This window comes from Amphibalanus amphitrite, unplaced genomic scaffold, assembly GCF_019059575.1.
Source record: "Amphibalanus amphitrite isolate SeventyFive unplaced genomic scaffold, NRLGWU_Aamphi_draft 000371F_arrow, whole genome shotgun sequence".
NCBI classification, from domain to species: domain Eukaryota; kingdom Metazoa; phylum Arthropoda; class Thecostraca; order Balanomorpha; family Balanidae; genus Amphibalanus; species Amphibalanus amphitrite.
In genome coordinates, this window is record NW_024881865.1 from 68,938 (window position 1) to 86,899 (window position 17,962).

Genomic DNA, 17,962 nt, shown 5'->3' on the forward strand with positions numbered 1-17,962 from the left:
CTTGTCAGGTAAACTATCCGTGTTTCCGATTATTCATACCATTGCCTAGTGCATGCCTACATAATCTGGTTCACAGAGACCAACAGTCGCTTTGCATAAAGCGCGCGTTCACTTTCCGATTCTGTTGTGTCGCCCTGACGACTTCCTTGTTTTCGGCCTCCAATGTCTTCACGGTCTATTTCGGTGTACACACAACAGACGATTAGCGAGAAACGCTCTCGCTTTCGGTGCCTGCTGGACTTCCGTTGAAGATGTTTGTGGGAACTGCATAAGTGATGTGAACTTCTTACATTGTCTGGTTATGTCTCGTGGTTGACAGCAAGAAGACAATCCGAGTAGGAAGTGGTTAAGTTTATGGAATGGTACCCTATCTGCTCGTACACAGGGCGATTCTCTTAATGCGATCATGCGGCCTTTCATCGTGGTTTGAAATAAACTGTGAAACTCTCCCCATTTGTTAAGTGAGCCTTTCACGCTACCTCTGCGAGAACGCAGCCTTGTTTTTGCAAGTGTCAGCTAATATTTTGAAGACTCTTCTGATCTGTATGATTATGCCGAGTGTTTATTTGCATGTGACGCTCAACATCCTCTTCACTGTTTTTGTTCCCTTATTTGCCATGCCGTTTTTCCAAATCTAAAAAGCTGTTTATGCAATGCGCAGGCTCGGGCTTGTGCATATTCCACATTTTTCGCTCCTACTCCGCGTATGAATTATGCGCTTCTGATGCAAATCTGTCGCAGGGTCACCTTCGACTAACGAGCATATGAGAAGATGAAAGTAAAACTTAAACTAGAACAAAAAGAACATAAATGACTGTTCCTAGTGCCTACATTTTGCACCGCTTTTTTTAATGAAGTATTCAATGTTCAATGTCATTCCTGCACCCACTGGATCAATTTGACCTGCTGCATAAGTGAACAGCGTAAGATTAGTCATACGTTGGAGAAATTCCTGTGCTCTGCTCTTCATCACCGGACCCTCTGGCGCAATATCGTACCGGTATAAACGCCACCTCACCAGGGCTCCGCGCAAATTGATTACCCATTAACTTTTGCAGAAGGTGTGTGGGCGTATGCGCTCAGATGCGTGCCGGTACATGGGGTGTGTGCGTGCGTTGCGCGGAGTCTCGAAGGTCAGTCAGCTCGGCTCGCCCTGGGATAATGGCTCGGAGCCGTGGTCTTGACCGCCGATGTGTGTGACCACGTGTCCGCCGGCGGTGGGTGCAGGGTCGTACCGCCATAGCTCCGCAGCCGCCGCCGCCCAGGCCACGGTTTCACTTCTTGCCGGCGCCCGCGGCCGCGCCAGTGAGTCTCCGGCGCCGCAGCAGCGAGGACCGACCGACGGCGCCCTCTCTGACAGCACCCCTCTGCACCGGGTACCGGTCCCACCGCCCCTGCAGCCGGAACAGCCCGGTCCAGGTCCGATCTGCACTGCCGACACAGCGAACGGCAAACAGGTGAGAACCAAGCAGCTCACTCTGCTGTTGAGGGTATGTTTGTGTTGATATTTGGGGCTTATCCCGGTACGGAACAGAGGATGTTGAAAAATGCAATTTTTGAATCGAAGCGAAATGTTTAAAAACTTTGGGCTGCTAGTCTCCAATTTTCAAATGATAGAACATTTTTTTCCTACGCATTTGGTTTTATTTACGGCAGTGGTTATGCATATTTATGGGCCTCCGAGGTTTCTAACATGTTGTTTTGTCTCATTTTTAAGCATTTATTTTTGCCTTCCATGCGTTTGTGATCTTTTAGTATTTAGTGTTGATATCGGAGATGAATCCTTGCATCACAGTCGGATAATTCTAAGTGACGTAACATATTATATCACCGTCTCTGGTGAAAGACGAGAATAGTGTCTGGAACCGATTATCGTCTGATTAATCACTTGGTTCCTTGCGTAAGACCGTGAAGCTGCCTCTGCGTTTTATACTCTACCGTGCTGTATATTTGAGCGGCTCTTTGACTCTGTCATCTGACGCCGGAACTTTGCCTAAGAGTGTGCGATCACACTTTGGCGACTCTCTCTGAGGTGACTAATGACGGGTAACGGGTCACCGGGGCTCGAGCGGAAGTGGATCCCACCCGAGTTCCTCCTCACCGAGAGCGAAAACGGTTCACTTTCTCTCTTGTTTACCTTTAGCCCGAAGCAGTGGCCGACCGCACAGTAACTGTGGGAGCCGGAACGCATCCCAGCACCTTGGTGTGGTTCAGCGATGGGAACAACGGACACCGATAGTATTGTTTAAAGGTTAGGTTAGGCCCACGGGACTCTTCCCGTTTCCGCATCCATTTGATGGTCTGAGGGCTGATAATGGTCGTCAAAGAATATGAGTCGTTTGAAGGAAACTGCATACCATACCGTGAGCAAATAGGTATATGCTTTCTTGCATAGTTAAAATTTGTTTAATGCTTACGCACAACGTTTTGCACTTCTTAAAACAATAGTTCTAACGATACAAGTTTTCGAAGTCATTTGGATCGGCTCAGTTTTTTTTTCTTTTGTAGGCACATGAATTTCTCATTGTACCTACTAATTAATAGGTATGCCAATGCGATAGGCATGGTTGTAAAGAGGTGTGGTTAATACAGATTTTATATAGTAAACCGGGGAAACATAGCGTAAAACAATTATATCTGCATCAGTGTAATGTAAAATCAAGTTCTATTTTCCCAACATTCAAGATCTATTCTAAAGTTTCGTTATAAAATGTGTGACATCAGCTTGTTTTGACAATTTTTGAAGAGGACTCTGATGTTTTTCTTTTGGACGTTATTTTTCCAGTGCTCCGAGGAAAATACTATTCACAATCACAAGTGATCGAAATGTTATGTAATTGATATATTTTTACCATTTATCATTTGCTTGGTTAAAACTACCTGTCAAATCACAAGTGTTTTTAAAGTAACCACTATATGTATGCGAAATTTCCCCGCTGCTCCACGATGCGAAGGTGACAAGTAACGGGTGCATGCATGATGATTCCATTTGCAGTTCACCGCAGAAAAGGTGCGAGGACTACTGGGAAACCAGTCAAGTGTTGGACGTGTCGGATAGGCAGATATGCAGAACGTTGCTGAAATTGAGCTGCAAAACAGGCTGGAAAGGGATAGATTTTCTACTCGAAATTCAGCGCTGGACGTTTCAAGTGTTCTGTTGATCGGTAAGCATTTATTCGACTGTTCGTTTCTGCGACAAATAGGAGAATAGCCCCGGCAATTCTGAAGTGGTGGTTTTTCAAGAGTTATGCTGAAAATGAACAAAAATATAATAGCGTATCGTAAAAGACATCCTTTTCTGTTTACTTTGCTGTCTATCATCACAAAATCGCGAACAATATCGCTTAGCCAACATCCGACAAGCGTCCACTGTTGCAACAAAGCTCCGCCAATCGTTCCGTCATCTGGCTGCCATCCGCGCGCGGGCTGCTCTCGTCACGCCTTTTCACTTCGACCGACCGACCGTGTGACGCCCCATCGAGAGCACCTCTGCTCGATCAGCTGCTCCACAGTCTGTCCGCCACCACCTGACGCGGAGGGGCTCGAAAAGCGGCGCGACCGCGGCGAAAGCGACGGGCGGCTGTCTATCGGTCCCTCTCGCTCTCTGGACTGGACGGTGTGTCCTGAGAGTTGCCCTGCCTCCAGTCAGGTCACATCTCGAAACGTTCTCGTGTCCCAAGTCGTCGCCTAATCACCCGTCAGCTGTGTGTGGCGAGAGCTAATCTGTCCGACGCATGACCCGGCCTGCGGAGAGCGCGCGGATGTCGTGCACTGTGTATGACATGTGTCGCCATCGGGCCACCAACGGAGGCAGAGTGGTCCCATCACCCGCTGCGACACGGAACGGGAACGGGGCACGGAACGGGCACGTGAGATTGCAGCCGCCGGTGATAGTTTTCGATGGCTGCGTCGCAGTCTCCGCTTACGCAACCCGGGCGATTTCGGACAGCTGATAGACGCGTGTGGAGAGCAGTCCAGCAGAAACGTCTTGCGGTCGGGATTCGAGAGAGAGATTGGTGAAGAGGTTCGCAGCGTTTCCCGACTCTTGTTCGCTTTACAGATACCTAGGGGATTGGTTGCTGGGGGGGGGGGGGGTTGAATAAGGGGACCAAAGTGCTGAGTGATCGGGCGTTGCAGGAAGAGATCGAACCTAGCCTAAACGTTCAGATAAAGGGTGTGGAAGGAAATCAATATCTGCGTGGGAGATGACGGGGAATCTCGACGCAGTTCCACGCACCATATGCAGTGACTGGGTGTTACCAGGAAGTGAAGAAGCTCCTCGTACCTTCCCCCGCCAGCTGCAGGATCCGTGAGTGTGGGTCCGCGTCATTATCCCCCGGGCGTGCCTCTCCGGCCCTCTCAGCAGCAGACGCTCACCGTGATACCGCCCTCTCCTCCTCCACCCCGGCGAAATCGAAAGTGGAGGCGGCCGAAGACGCACGCAGCGCCCAGACGGCGGCGATCGGCCGTAATACGGACCGTAATACGGGCCGTAATATGAGCCAGGATCGTGACTCTCACCGCTATTGTCGAGAGGCGCAAGGCAGGCCCAGAGTGTCGTATGGAATGACCCAGGTCTCGGTTATCGTGGGTCATCTGACCGGTCGGTGAAGTCAGCTAAAGTCTCTTTCACAGAGCTTCACGGAAGACAGTGTTACGCAAAGGATTTCGGAAATGGTCGTTCATTACATAGATAACATCGAATTACTCTCGTTGAGTTTAAATGGTAGTGCTTTGCCTTGCCTCGTCGATAGTTCTGGCGTGTGGTAGCTGGGCTTTAATTTTAAACCCTGCAATTATTTTGGAGGGATTTATTCCTGTTGATGTGTGGGCCGCACGCGGCATTAGAACGGTGCCCGCCTCCCTGCAGTGTTGTTTTCCTTCCGGTAGCGGTTCTCTGTTTGTGTTTCAGGATGAGGAGAATGCTGGTGCTGCCAGCGCTGATGGTGGCGCTGGCTGTCTGCGTCTCCGGGGAGAAATTAGGTGAGTTTGGTGGCCGTCAGGCTGTCAGACAAACTCCGGCCCAGGTGGTAACAGGTGCAGTCTAAACGGACGCCTTTCACTGACGGAAAGAATCTGATGACCGTGGTAATGCTGGCTTACGATCTTCTCAATGTTTGCTTTCCCCTTTGTTAGTCCTGAAATGTGTGGTTTTTCTTCAATGCTATGCATATTTCATCGATATTGTTCTTTGTTGAAGTTCTGAATTTCCATTATTCAACAATTCATGCTTATCATGTGAATGCAAAAAATTATCACGCTATTTTATATAAGACAAAGGATATATCTGTAAGATCAGCATAGTTTGCAGACAAAGGGTACCTCAGCAATGCAGGAGATCCACTGACATTGACAATGAGATTTGTCCATGCGTCACCGGTTAATGCGGTAACCTGTCGCCGGAGCGCGATGTCGCCCCGCCCGCTGCAGTCACGGACCGGTCAGTTCCCGTTCCCCGTGACACACCCGGCGGCTCCCCGCTCACGTGGTGCTGTTACATCACCCGAGAGCCGGCGGTGTTCGGTTTCCATTCAGCCGTCCGTCCCACCGCGGAAATTGGCCACAGTGCGGCGGCTGGCCGAGACAGGACGTGCCGGGACGTACCAGCTTGTCCCTCTTCTCACGAAAGGATGTGCATGAATACGTTATCAACCTAGCCGTCTTCTCACGAGCATACGTGCATGTCCTGTCAACCAGCCTGCTTGAACACAGCGCGCTTTTGAAGATCAAGCGGGCACCGCAGATCGATATCTTGTCTTCATACTGGCATCTATCATGCTGTGTCTCTGCGCGATCTATCGTAGAAGTCTCCCCTCAGGAGCATTGGACGTATTGCGCTGGCCGAAGCGGCGTGCCTCGTCAGATTTGCCGCATACCATCCACACAGCTGCAGCGGCGGCCCTTCCCCGAGTTCGCCGTCTGTCAGGGGCGCCGCGAGAGGTCAAGCATGCCACCGGATGGTGTTGATGCATTGTTGGCCCGCAGTGCCTGTCTCGCTAACACCCTAATCGTCGCCCGTGCCGACAACAGGCCATCATCATCCTTCCCCGACGGATTTTCTGAGTAATCTCTCATCGATGCGATAGTCGGGATACCTGCCGAGGAAGCGTGACACGACATCTGTAAAACACTTTATAGAGCGGATCGCGCTCGGTTGTTTGGCGCAGGCGACACTGATGGAGCCTCATGCCCTGTTGATCCCTGGGACAGGCGCGGGTCGTGCGGCTGGTATATCCGCTAGGCACGACGGGACCTCGGGTGCTCCAAGAATGACTGTGGCCTGTAGGAATGTCCCGGAGCTGGGCGAACAATGACCGGTCGCAACTGGCGGAGACAGACGAGCTGGGTTCGATGGACTTGAGGAAATAACCCCTGGCTTGGGCGGGGCACCTCTGGGTGAAGTAAAACGGTAAAGTGTCTGAATGATGTCGCGGGCATTTTCATTACATTCTGATGACATCAGAGCTTTAGGATGGTGGCGATGATTAACCTGTTTTCAGTGGGAGTGTTTAAGTGTTGTCTCAGGTGCACCCCTTTCTGTGTTGAAACAAAGACTACATTTATGTCCTTTTAAAATCAGACATCGTCCTAGTGACTAGTGCGTATTCATGTCAAAGAGAGCTCTTTGCTGGGACCAGGCCACGCTAATAGCGATTTAAACTGTTGACAAAAGGCAATGATATGTAAATACTTCATTCAAAATGCGTCATTCAATGCAAAGGAAGTCGGGAATTCAAAGCGAAGATTCGTATCTGAGAGAGGGCCAAACAAAAACACTGTCACGAAGCGATGTGATGCATACTTTTTGTTTTTCTGCAAACTCTGCCTGGTAAGTTCAACGGACGGATCTACTGAAAATGGAAATATCAGCGACGGTCGAGTGCTCCCGTCATTTTCATTCCCGAGGAATCTCGTGCTATCCCCGTCTATCCGCGTTTTGCAAGTGATTGCCGCTATGCCTGCTGAGTGTGCCTGGAATAAAGTGAGATGTTTTTCCACAATGGTGCCTCCCGCCCGGGCAAACACTTGGATTATGTGGTGTGCACTATGCCAGCCCCGTAAACAGAGCGAGTCTGTGGGCCAGGACTCGGGCGCACGGAATGTGTTTGTGTGCGCGCTGCCGAGCTTCGCAGTTCTGTTTGCGTGTCGGCAGAGCCTCAGAGCGGCACTGGCGGCGCGCGGACACCAGTGACCTCTGCGAGAGGTCGCAGGGTGGTCACGGATCACCGAGACCATGGTCCGGCCAGCGAGCATGTCAGTTATTTTACCGTCGCCCTGACATCCTCCGCCTTTGATTGGTATTTACGAGAGTCCCGGCAGGAAAGGTCACTGCCGCTCGCGGCTATTCTCTCATGCAACCTCTGTTTATGAGATGCTGTTTCCGATTTTTAGACGGTCAGGATCTCGCACATCCGCCTGGGTAAAGTGTGAAGGGCCACGGTCGTACCCAACCCATTGTGGGCGTTTCGGCGTCCAAACGCACCCGGCTGGATTGCCCCGAGCTGGCGGAAGTGCAGGAACCGATGGCCGTAAAAATCAGTCAGCGTAAAGGAGCGTGGCTATATGTGCGGAACGTCACGCTTGCACATTGCACCATCGGATTATATCAGTGGATTGGTATTGCGCAATCGGATGACAACTGATCGTTTGGCACGAGTAATGTTTGCCTTGCAAGAGACTGGTAGTTTGTTATCTGACAAAGCATTTTGCTAGGTATTTTAAAGCACTGAATGAATGTCTGCTTTATTGGACCGGAAATTAACATTTAGCATAAGGAAGGCATTCCTACAGTATCGTCGGATGCATAAGTTAATTGTGATTGATATGACCATCAAAGTATACCCACACTAATTTGCCCCACGGAACCTCAGACAGAAACCAACATGCGATACTGCACCTATTGCAGTGACGTCACGATCCCTATATCGAAATGGGTTCTAATTGAAACCAACTGAGCCTGGTCATGGATGATATAACACTGGATTGGTGTCTCGTGGAAATTAACATTGGGATCCGCGACATTGGGATCAGGCCTGCCATCTAGCGAGAAAATTATCGTAAGTTAGGAGCAAGCCGAGTGAACGCCATCTCTCAGCATTATGACACACGTGGGTGTGGTGTGTTAGTTGGCTTGAATTGCATATTCCCACGAGTTGGGGGTAATCTTACTGGACCTGAGACGACAAAAAATGTATTAAATGCTTGAAAGCCAAAAACGTCAAGCAGCTTTTAGGTAATAACGAAAATAAAATGCGTAAGACGGTGTGTATTGAAACGCCCAGTCCCATCGGCTTGTACGACCTTTTATATGGTCATTTACTCACAATGGTACAGCAGTTTGACAATATGTCATGCATATTTGGTAGGCTTATTCCTTCTTCTCCGAATTTCGCCCGATTTTCTTCATCTTAGTTAATGTTACAGCACGTGCCACGTGCCAACTTAGGGGTGTCGAAATTGTTCCACATAAAGTAACTCCGCAATGACTGGGCCCATGACAGTAAAACTTCGTCAATAGTTAGTCATCCAGTGGCCAATGCATTTCCATGTGTCACTATGGGGGTGCTACTGCACGTGCGCACGTGCGGGGTGCCGCTTCCATATCTCAAGAACGGCTGGGCGGATAACACTCAAACTTGGTACACAAATGTCACATCGATGCTCGCACTGCATTGATCAGTGCTTACATTGGTGCAGAGTCATTAGGAAAAGGATGAAACGAGATGCGTGGTGTTTATGCCTTTCTGTTCCAGCAACTGATTGATCTGCAACAGGTGATCCCTGTTTGTGAAGGCTTCGTCTCCCTTTTCCATTCCTTGTTTAAAATGACAAAACAATGTACGAAGAAGATCACACATTAAAATTGTTTAACCCGCGCCCCGCTGGGCTATTCAGCCATACGCGCCCTGCTGGGGGGGGGGGGGGGCAGATTCTGCCCCCCCTGTCTAACTTCCGAACCGATGGTCGTAGAAAGACGGGGAAAACGGCAATCGAAAGCTCTCAACAAGGCGGATCTTAAGAGCTCAATTTTTTTTGCTTAAGTAGGTCAGAGGTCAGGTCAAGGTCAGGTCAAGGGTACAAAATGCAAGTTTGTACAGTATCGGCCTTGCACCGTAGTTGCCGAAGAATGGACTGAGACTGATTGCCCAAAACGTGTTCTTAGACTACCAAGACAATATTCGTTGCACACAATGTCATTCAAAGGTCAAGGTCAAGGTCAGGTCAGGTCAGGTCAGGTCACCAAAAACAAAATATAGAAAAGGGCATGTGCGACACATGTTTTATGGGTCATTTTACTCATGGAATTCAATAGGCACACTCAATAAGTGATATGGACCACCTCTGGATGAATTTCAGGTCGAGGTCAGGTCAAGGTCAGGTCAAGTGAGGTCAAATTTTGAAGTTGGTTGTTAAGGCCTAAAAAGGTGTCTATCCGATGCAGTTTTTCACGGCGAATCGAATGGTGCTATTTTTGTTTCCGTACGAGGTCTAGAACTTCCAAAAAAATCATTTTTCAAAATTTTTGTGTGTCGTGACGTCATAAAATTTTGAATAACTCCCACATTTTTGAACCGATTCTTCTAAAAATTGGTATGTGGGTGCACATAGACCACTTCTTTGACATATATTCCGGTTTTTTCGATAAACTCAAAATTTTGGATTTTATAAATATTTTCCCAAAAAAGTCAGTTTTTTGGAAAAATTTTGGCCAAAATCCAAAATTTTCAAAAAACCGAGATAGCCATTTGATAGACAAAGTAGAATCACGTATAACCTTTTTTGTTACGTCTTGATTCCTTTAAAAATGAAGATGTTAGCGGCGTTTGAAATTTTGCCGTTTTTGAGGCGAAAATGGCGAACATGCCGTCACTAAAACGTCAATTTCTCAAAAAATTTCCGACGGATTTCGCTCAAATTTTCAGGGAACGTGTCAAATTGATGTATGATAAGGTACTGAAAGTTTGACGTCGCTGGCGTAACGCGTTTAGAAGTTATTGGCGAAAAACGGGAGGGGGGGGCAGATTCTGCCCCCCCCCCAGCGGGGCGCGGGTTAAGGCGGCTATCTTGGGCCACGGCTGCGGAGTTGTAGTCAGAGCCAGCGGTTCTGTTCCGTCTTGGAGTCGGTTGATTTTTAAAAGCTATAGTCGCCAGTCGGAGTATGAGTCGAACGTCACCGAAAAGTCATCGACTCCACAGACTTACCAGGGCTGCAGAGTCGGAGTCAGAGTCGGAGTCTGTGTGAATCGACACTCGACAGTTCTGCCCGGATGAGTCGGAGTCGATATTTGAATACCGGAATCGGAGTTGGAGCCAAATTGTCACTGAAATTTCATCGACTACGCAGCGCTGGTTGGGTCCTTTTCATAGAGCGTCTTGAATGACATTGAGCGGTAATGACGTTAGCAATTCCGTTTAACTTTTTCATTAGACTTATAGATAGTAGGTACCTACTTACGTTCGTTTTGTTCTTTGATCGGACAATTTGTTCGATTTAGGCCAAGTAAAGACTCATGTGAAAAATAGCGAAAACGACACGTGCTGGCGAAGTCTCCAATAACTCCCTGTTTCACGATTTAATGAGGAAATAACATGGAACTGCTTATCTTATTACTGACCCTGCACATAAATCTATTAATGTCTTCACTTTTACTGACATATGAAGACATAACCTTTTGAAAAAATTGCACAACAAGCCTGCTACTACACCACACTCCCGTGTGTCACAATGCTAATCAGCGGCGTTCACTCGGCTTGCTCCTAACTTACGACAATTCTCCCGCTAGATGGCAGGCCTGAGCTCAATGTCGCCAAAAACTGCGAAGACACCAATCCATTATTATCTCATCCATGGCCTGGTTTTGATGGCAACATATTTGTTTTATGCAAAATTTTGTTTTACCCTGCATTTTGTATGTCATTTATTTAGAGCTCATATTGCAGGTTTTTGAGCATTCACACGCACAGCAGCACTGTTTGGAACATGTCAGTTAAACATGTATGCATTTTACATTTAAGTTTATAGCTATTGATATTTAAAGGCCGTCTACAACCGCTCGATATCGAGTAGCAATGCGGTGGGGTTGGATTGCGGAAATGCATTGTGCGTGGGAGGCTCGGTATCACGGAAATCTGTTGCGGCGGCGAGTATATTATCGGACCGGTTTGTAGATTGCTGCAAAGCAAACAACCATTACAGGGCAAGGAATGTCTTAGAATAATGCTTCGCCTTAAGACTGGTTTCGATCACACTATGCTTCTTTCGGAGGACTGCACAGGTGTAGCATACGCCAGATCATTGCGAAACGGGCTACAAATTTCAACATCTGTGCAAAATGCATAAACTTTGTGGCCGCCACTCTGCATATAACTAGCGCGTCCACTGAGGTACCGCGGTCACTCACGAAGCCATCGCCGCATCCTGGGGACTGCAGCAGATCACAAAAGGCTAGCACCGAATCGTGGCGACTGCAATGGTACACATAACAGTAGCACCCAGCAAGGGGACTGCAATTACGCACAAGACAGTAACCGCATCTTTTATTAGACTGCAACGGCGCACACAATGGTAATACGAACCGGCTGGGACCGGTTACAACCACGGGGTGCGTGTACGCTCCCTGGCAGATGCGTGTGTGCAGTTGAGGCAGTAAATGACAAGGCTGGCCCTAAAAGGGATAACTGCGTCTCAGGTGGCCCCGGATGTGTGGGCTTTGTTCACATTAGGCCTTATAAGGAGCGGTGCGTTTTCTCGCTGCTCTCACAAAGGACTGACATGCTTATTATCTCTGGCGATAAAGAGAGGTCGCGACGTCGGGTCACTTCTGCTCCCTACGCCAGATTGGGGTCATGAAAATGGCTCACCCAACTTCCACTAATTGCCGACGCCGTAATTTGAACTGGAGTGCTGCATATGGAACTTTCTCCCGTTGTCGGAGGCATAATTCACTGGCGGTGCCCTCTCCCGCGCCACACTGGCAGGCATGGGAACAGCTCCCAGCCGCTCGGTGAATCAGGATTTCCTCGGCGGCAATGCGAAAATGAGTACGCTCAGGTTCAAGGGCAGCTGAACCCGTCTGGAATCGATTACCTGCACTGCGTGATAATTAAGCGCGGCCGAGTGGGATTCCGACCGCTTTTGTGCCGGTCCGGCGGGCCCTCAGTTGATGTAAGCTCTGGGAGGGGCGGCAGTGATGTAGCACTTCTCCAGAAATGTCAGTTTCGAGCAACCTCTGCTGAATTCGGAGCCACCCGAGCTTCTCAGCTCATGCCGCGTTATCTGTATCTCAATCCTAGTCCCATAATGGAATCATGATTATCTTGTCATTAAACCTCAGCCGGTAAGCCTGCCACTCTATATTAAATCCAGCCGCTGACTTTGCATGATTACTCGCAGACCGGCTAAGTCTACAGGCCTGCAGGATTATTCCCAGTTCCAGCGGTTAGCACACACCACATAACGCTGTTAGGTCAGCCAATTTGCTCGGCCAATATGCAACTCAATCAAAACCCGCCCGTTTTATGAACGTTCCGTCTCAAACTGATAGGTCATTCCAATGCGGAAAACAATTATACAGGCCACCTTGACCTACTCGAACCTCAATTGGAAAATCATTTTGGACATTCCTCTGTTTTATGATCTTGAGTCTATCTTATATCGTATGCGTACCGTGATCGCTTCGTTGCGTTCCCATCCTTCATACGAACCTACCTTGTCCGCCGATAGATAGTTTAACATGCACATTACATACACATTACACGCAGCAAATGGCTTTGTCACATACATACCATCGAACATAGTCTGACAGTCGGTTAAACGGCACTAAGAGACTCTTACGCGTATCATGCAAATTGCAAAATGTTTTTTTTTTCTGCCGCCAGAAGCTCCGGAGTCGAAACCAGTGAGGAAGCTAAATACTTTTGTCGTACAACCGAAACACCAAGATGCAGTGAGCGGTGAGTTGTTTGCAAAAAAAAGTCCCAATGCCGCGCTTCTCCAATGCAATGTCCAATCGACTATGAATGAATGGTGATTTTTATGCATGTAATCTGAGCAAAGTATTACCAGGCAATTGTTTGAAACACGCTGGATGGCTCAGTTCACAGCCTGTCTCGTCTTGATGTTCCGGGTTGAGAAGTGGTTCCTTGAGTGGTTCTTTCACCATGCGGCGGTATCTTTTCGCCGTCTGACCCGTCCTGCCTCCACAGCGACTCCGGTACTGGAGAGGAAGCAGCTCACCGTCTCCTCAGAGCCGCCGCAGCTGCTCGGCTCGGCTGCCGACGAGCCGGCGCAGTCCGGCGTCAAGCTCTCCACAAAGACCATCTACGGCTTCCTCAACTTCGTCACCACGGTCGGCAACACCGTCATGGTGTTCACGCCCGGCGCCGGGACGCCAGGTACGTGACGTGAGGTCCAGAGGGGTCGGAGTATTTCGCCAATGTTTCTGCGTTATACACCTCTGCTTGTTCGTTCTCATTGTTCTCTTCATCAGACATAGGCCCACACTGCCCGCTCAAATGTTTATGGTTTTTCTGGTTGGCATTTCACTTGTCAACCACGGTTTTGCGTGGAACGCTCGATAAAAAGCTATTTAAGAAGTATGGGATTTTCATGTCGACTTTGATTATCCCGTCTGCTCCTCAGCCGGAGCGCAGTCGGCCGAGCCCTCGCCGGCGTCAGTGGCGCCCTCTCCATCACGTACCGTACCGGCGATCGCCTCCACCGCCTCTGAGCCGCTACCCGAGCGCCGTCTACGCTTCACCACTACAGAGCCATCACCATCCTCTGAACCCGACACCACCGAGCCGCCAGTGATCGGCAGACGCAAGGGAAAGAACCTGCTCTGGGCCAAACTGCGGGAGCGCACACCGAAGGACCGTCGTCCGTTCGTGCTGCCTCAGCGGCGCGGTCTGCAGATTGCTCGCTCGGCAGCGGCACTGCTCCCCACACCTCCCCTGGAGCGTCAGTTCCTGTCCGCCGCCCCGGCCAGCGTGGTGCCGGAGCCGACACCGACCCCGGAGCTCGATACTCCTACCGTCTCTGAGCGTACAGTTGCTGCTCTGAGGACCGTCCAGGCCGGGGAGGAGTTCTCTGACCCCGAGCCCACGGAGCTACCGACCGAGGAGGGTGTCACCCACGTCTCCTCCGTGATCCAGGGCACGGTGACCGAGTTTCCGCAGCTGCCGGCGCCGGCTGCGGAGCCGGAGGTGCTCCCCATCGAGCAGCTGTTCGCCTCCTCGGAGCCAGAGGAGCCCGCCGGTGAGCCGGACAGCCGGCCGCCGGTACAGTCGCTCCAGGAGCGGCTCAAGGCGCGTCTGCAGGCGGCGCTGGCGTCCCGTCCGTCCCGCGCGTCGGCAGCCGGTCAGCGGAGGCCCTTCACGCTGGTACCCGAACAGAGGGCGCGTGCAGCCCGGCCCGGCCGGCCCGAACTGCTACTGTCGGCGCGCAGGTCACCGAGCCGCAGCAAGAGCGAGGTAGGTGACGAGAGACATAGGAAACGCCGGTTAATGAATGGATCAAAATTTTAGCGGTATTTTTATCGGGCTGTCTATACTTTTAAACGACTGAAATACGAGCAACGGACAGCTTCTAATTAATTGATTGCAGATGAAATGTTCAATGTTTATGGCAGTGCGGCTATTGCTGCGGATACTATGAAATACATAGATGTACTCGTAAAATAACTTAAGATCACGAATCACGAAACTAAGATCACGAATCAAGAAACTACATCGTTATCGCAGGGAGATTTGCTTGGGTTAGCGTGCGCTCGTTCGGCATGGATCATGCATGAAAAACCCAACCGACGTGTTTTCATAACCACATGACCATTAACTTGCCTTCCCTGTGTCCTCCAGCGTCGTCTATCTGCCGCCGACCGTCTGAAGCAGCGCCTGCTGAAACAGCGTCAGGAGTCCCTCGCAGAGGAGGAGGAGCTGACGCAGGAGGAAAGTCCTGAACTCCTTCAGGAGCCGGATCAGGAGCTAGGAGACCCACAGCCGGAGGTGGTCGCCGTCAACACCTACCGTCCGACAGACGCCACCGATTTCCACTACGAGCTGAGCACGATGCGGGCGCTGCATCATAACACGCTGGGCAGGTTCACCACCAGTCGTTGGGTGACGAGCACAGAGACTCGTACCGTTCGAGTCAGTCCGACGGCCACCCAGAGGGCGCCACCGGTCTCCTCAACTGCACTCCCTGCCGGAGCGACCCTGGGTCTGTTCGGGGCGGCAGGTCTGACCCCCAGCAGTGGCAGCGGGCTGGACAAGGTGGTAATGCTGCCGGCCGTTCAGCTGGACCCGAGCTCACCCAGCCTGCCGCTGAAGACCATGACGGAGACCTACCGCACGACGCAGCTGCTGCTCAAGTCGTCAGTGATCCCACTGGTGATCGGTGACAGCACGCGCGCCTTCACTCTGACCCAGTCCTACCAGGTGACGAGGCTGGTGACGGCGCTGAAGACCATGCCGCCCATGGAGGTGTTCCAGACGGCGCCGCCGGGCCTGCTGCACCGCGAGAGGCCGCTGCTGGCGCAGGGTTCGGAGAATCAAGTGGACGAGCTGGGTGTGCCTGTGGTGCGAGTCCCGCCGCCCGATGACCTGGCAGCTATCGGGCTGTTCGATGTCGACCGGCATGAGAGCGAGATGAATCCGGAGGAGTTCAAGCTGCAGCAGCAGGCTGCGGCTCCTCCGGCACCCACCCCGGCCCTCCCACCGCAATTGGGTATGCTGGGCGCCCTGGGACAGCTGGGACAGCTAGGAGCTCTCGCACAGCTGTCCCAGCTGACGCCGCAGCAGCTGGCCTACCTGCAGCTGCTGGGTCCGATCTTCCCAGGTCTCCAGGCTCCACACGGCGCGCTACCGGCCACCCCTCAGACGATCGTCACCTCGTCACCAGTGACCTACAGCACCATCACCACCAGAATCCACTCACAGGCGGTGGTGGTGACCTTCCGTGCCACGCCCTCCACGGCCTACATCACGTCCACGACCGTGTTCCCCACCGTGCTGACCTCCTACGTCACCAGCACGATGAAGGTGCACCCGACGTCGCCGCTCGGCTAGATGGTCGGAAAGATGGTCTGTCCGACGCACAGGCGGACCAATCATTGAACTCCTGGTGGCCCTTGTGCCTGCCGCGTCTCCTGTGGGGGGGATGCAAATGAACCGTGACAAATGCATATGACAGCGTCACTCGGTGACATAATGACTGACAAGTGCAAGTGACGTGGGACATACACTGGACAGTAGGTTATGCCTCAGTGAGTCAGTCATTCTGCCGATATGGATAGAACTGTGGGATAAGGTAGCGGTTATCGCTGCGGTCCTAGCGACTTGCCGATGGTCGCATTGACAGCGTCGGGTCAGCCGACAATGATCCGAGTGACTGGATGAACAGATGACACACTGCGCTGTATATGTGATATTGCCGCATGACTGAAGGTCAGAATGCATATTTTGTGTTTTAAATGTAGTTCTATGCTGCCAACAAATAGTGCCTTGTTTTAAGTCCCCATTTTTTCAGAATGATGTAATGCATATGCGTAGGATTGATCGTCAGAAACGTGTCAAAAGTCGATATACCTGGATAATATTTTACGTCTGTGACCCATTGGTGGTTGCATTATATCCTTGTGTTACGTTCCCGGTAGTATCTGGCTCGAGAGTACCTACCGTTTGCCTTATGACGGTGTGACAGACCCGCGCGGGGTACCGATCCCTGCCGCAACACCCTGCATCGAGAGGGGTGAATTGAAACCAATGAAGTGTAGTAGCTAGTGTGGTATGTCGATGAAAATACAAACTCCACAATACTTTGCTTTTTACTTCATGAGGTGACTTCAGTGCTTAGTTCGAGAGCAGCGCCCCTTGCCACGATGTGCAGAGGCGATATGCGTGGTCTTTGGCGCTGCGGCACGCCATAGTGAAGACAGCGTCCGCCTTGGCCTGATGTTGCGTGGTAACGTTTCATCCGGTGTCATAATGGCGTGGCAAAGCACGAACTCCCGCATGAACTGGGAAGACAGGTTAGCTGGAGGGTGGTACAGACCACGGGTCAGGCGCTAGTCAGTCTAGAAAACTTAAATGAGGTGACGATTATTCCGGTCGGATAATGAAGTCGGTAGTCGGTCTCGATACCTTATGCGAACTCCGGGAGGGGGTGTGGGTCAGTACCAGAGTATATAGGGCATAGGCCCGTACCACCGTACCTCGTCGGAGAGTGAGGTCCTATCGTATACCGGTGGGCGTGATACGAGATGTAGGTTCTTGAGACATGACGGGGAGAGCTCAGATTCCTGGTTTGGAGAGTGGAGTTGGGCATCTGGCGTCGGTCAGCTGGGTTAATGGCAAGACATAACATTGGGACAGGAAGACGATTGTTGTCTGTTACTTTTCTAGGGGCGACACCTGCAGGGACAGTGATGAGGTACTGCATGGTGTCCGCAAACTGGGAACGCATGCTGCCTAACTATCATAAACCAATCTCCAGGCTCAGTACAGGTCTAGGAATGCCAATCCGACCTCCGCCGAGACTGACCGAGGATAACAAGGCGTAATCCACGCAAAACACCTAACCGGAGAGCTGGGGTCAACGGCACCACCTCTTGGGCACCACTCACGCGACGTGGGAGCCCCCTGGTGGGAGTCTGTTTAACTTATAGTAAGCTAGGATATTCGTAAGGAGTCTAGCTTTCACTTCTAGATGTGTATCAACAAATATATTTTTCTTCTCAATACTCCAAAATAAATTTTGGATAGTTTTCCAAAAAGCCAAAAATAGCTAAATACTCACATGAAATATTATTCAAAAGAAATTTGCCTTCGGTCTTAGTAAAAAATATTTTCGACTTGGTATAAGATGTCATTTTACCACTAGTCTAGTGGTAAAAGCTAGTAGAACATATGGTAGGTACAACGTAACATACCAAAGAACCCTTGATGGTCGAATTTTACCTTCTTT

The 17,962-nt window shown here is 50.6% G+C and overlaps 1 protein-coding gene across 2 annotated transcripts; it reads left to right on the top strand.

Annotated features, from left to right (window-relative positions):
• Positions 1-1,037: 1,037 nt before the first annotated feature.
• On the top strand, positions 1,038-16,815 carry LOC122389770. Of its 2 annotated transcripts, none has more exons than XM_043382119.1 (6): positions 1,038-1,457; positions 4,913-4,983; positions 12,880-12,954; positions 13,207-13,395; positions 13,643-14,472; positions 14,857-16,815. In XM_043382119.1, the coding sequence occupies exons 2-6, from the start codon at positions 4,914-4,916 to the stop codon at positions 16,063-16,065; spliced, it is 2,373 nt and encodes a 790-aa protein (XP_043238054.1). In that variant the 5' UTR covers positions 1,038-1,457; position 4,913; the 3' UTR covers positions 16,066-16,815. The 2 variants fall into 2 exon arrangements, with proteins under 2 accessions (XP_043238054.1, XP_043238055.1); XM_043382120.1 differs by having other exon boundaries at positions 12,883-12,954.
• The last annotated feature ends 1,147 nt before the right edge of the window (positions 16,816-17,962 follow it).

Coding starts and splice junctions, on each gene's coding strand:
- LOC122389770 (XM_043382119.1), top strand. CDS start 4,914: ATGAGGAGAATGCTGGTGCTGCCAGCGCTGATGGTGGCGCTGGCTGTC. Junction 4,984..12,879: donor CGTCTCCGGGGAGAAATTAG/GTGAGTTTGGTG, acceptor TTCTGCCGCCAG/AAGCTCCGGAGTCGAAACCA. Junction 14,473..14,856: donor CGAGCCGCAGCAAGAGCGAG/GTAGGTGACGAG, acceptor TGTGTCCTCCAG/CGTCGTCTATCTGCCGCCGA.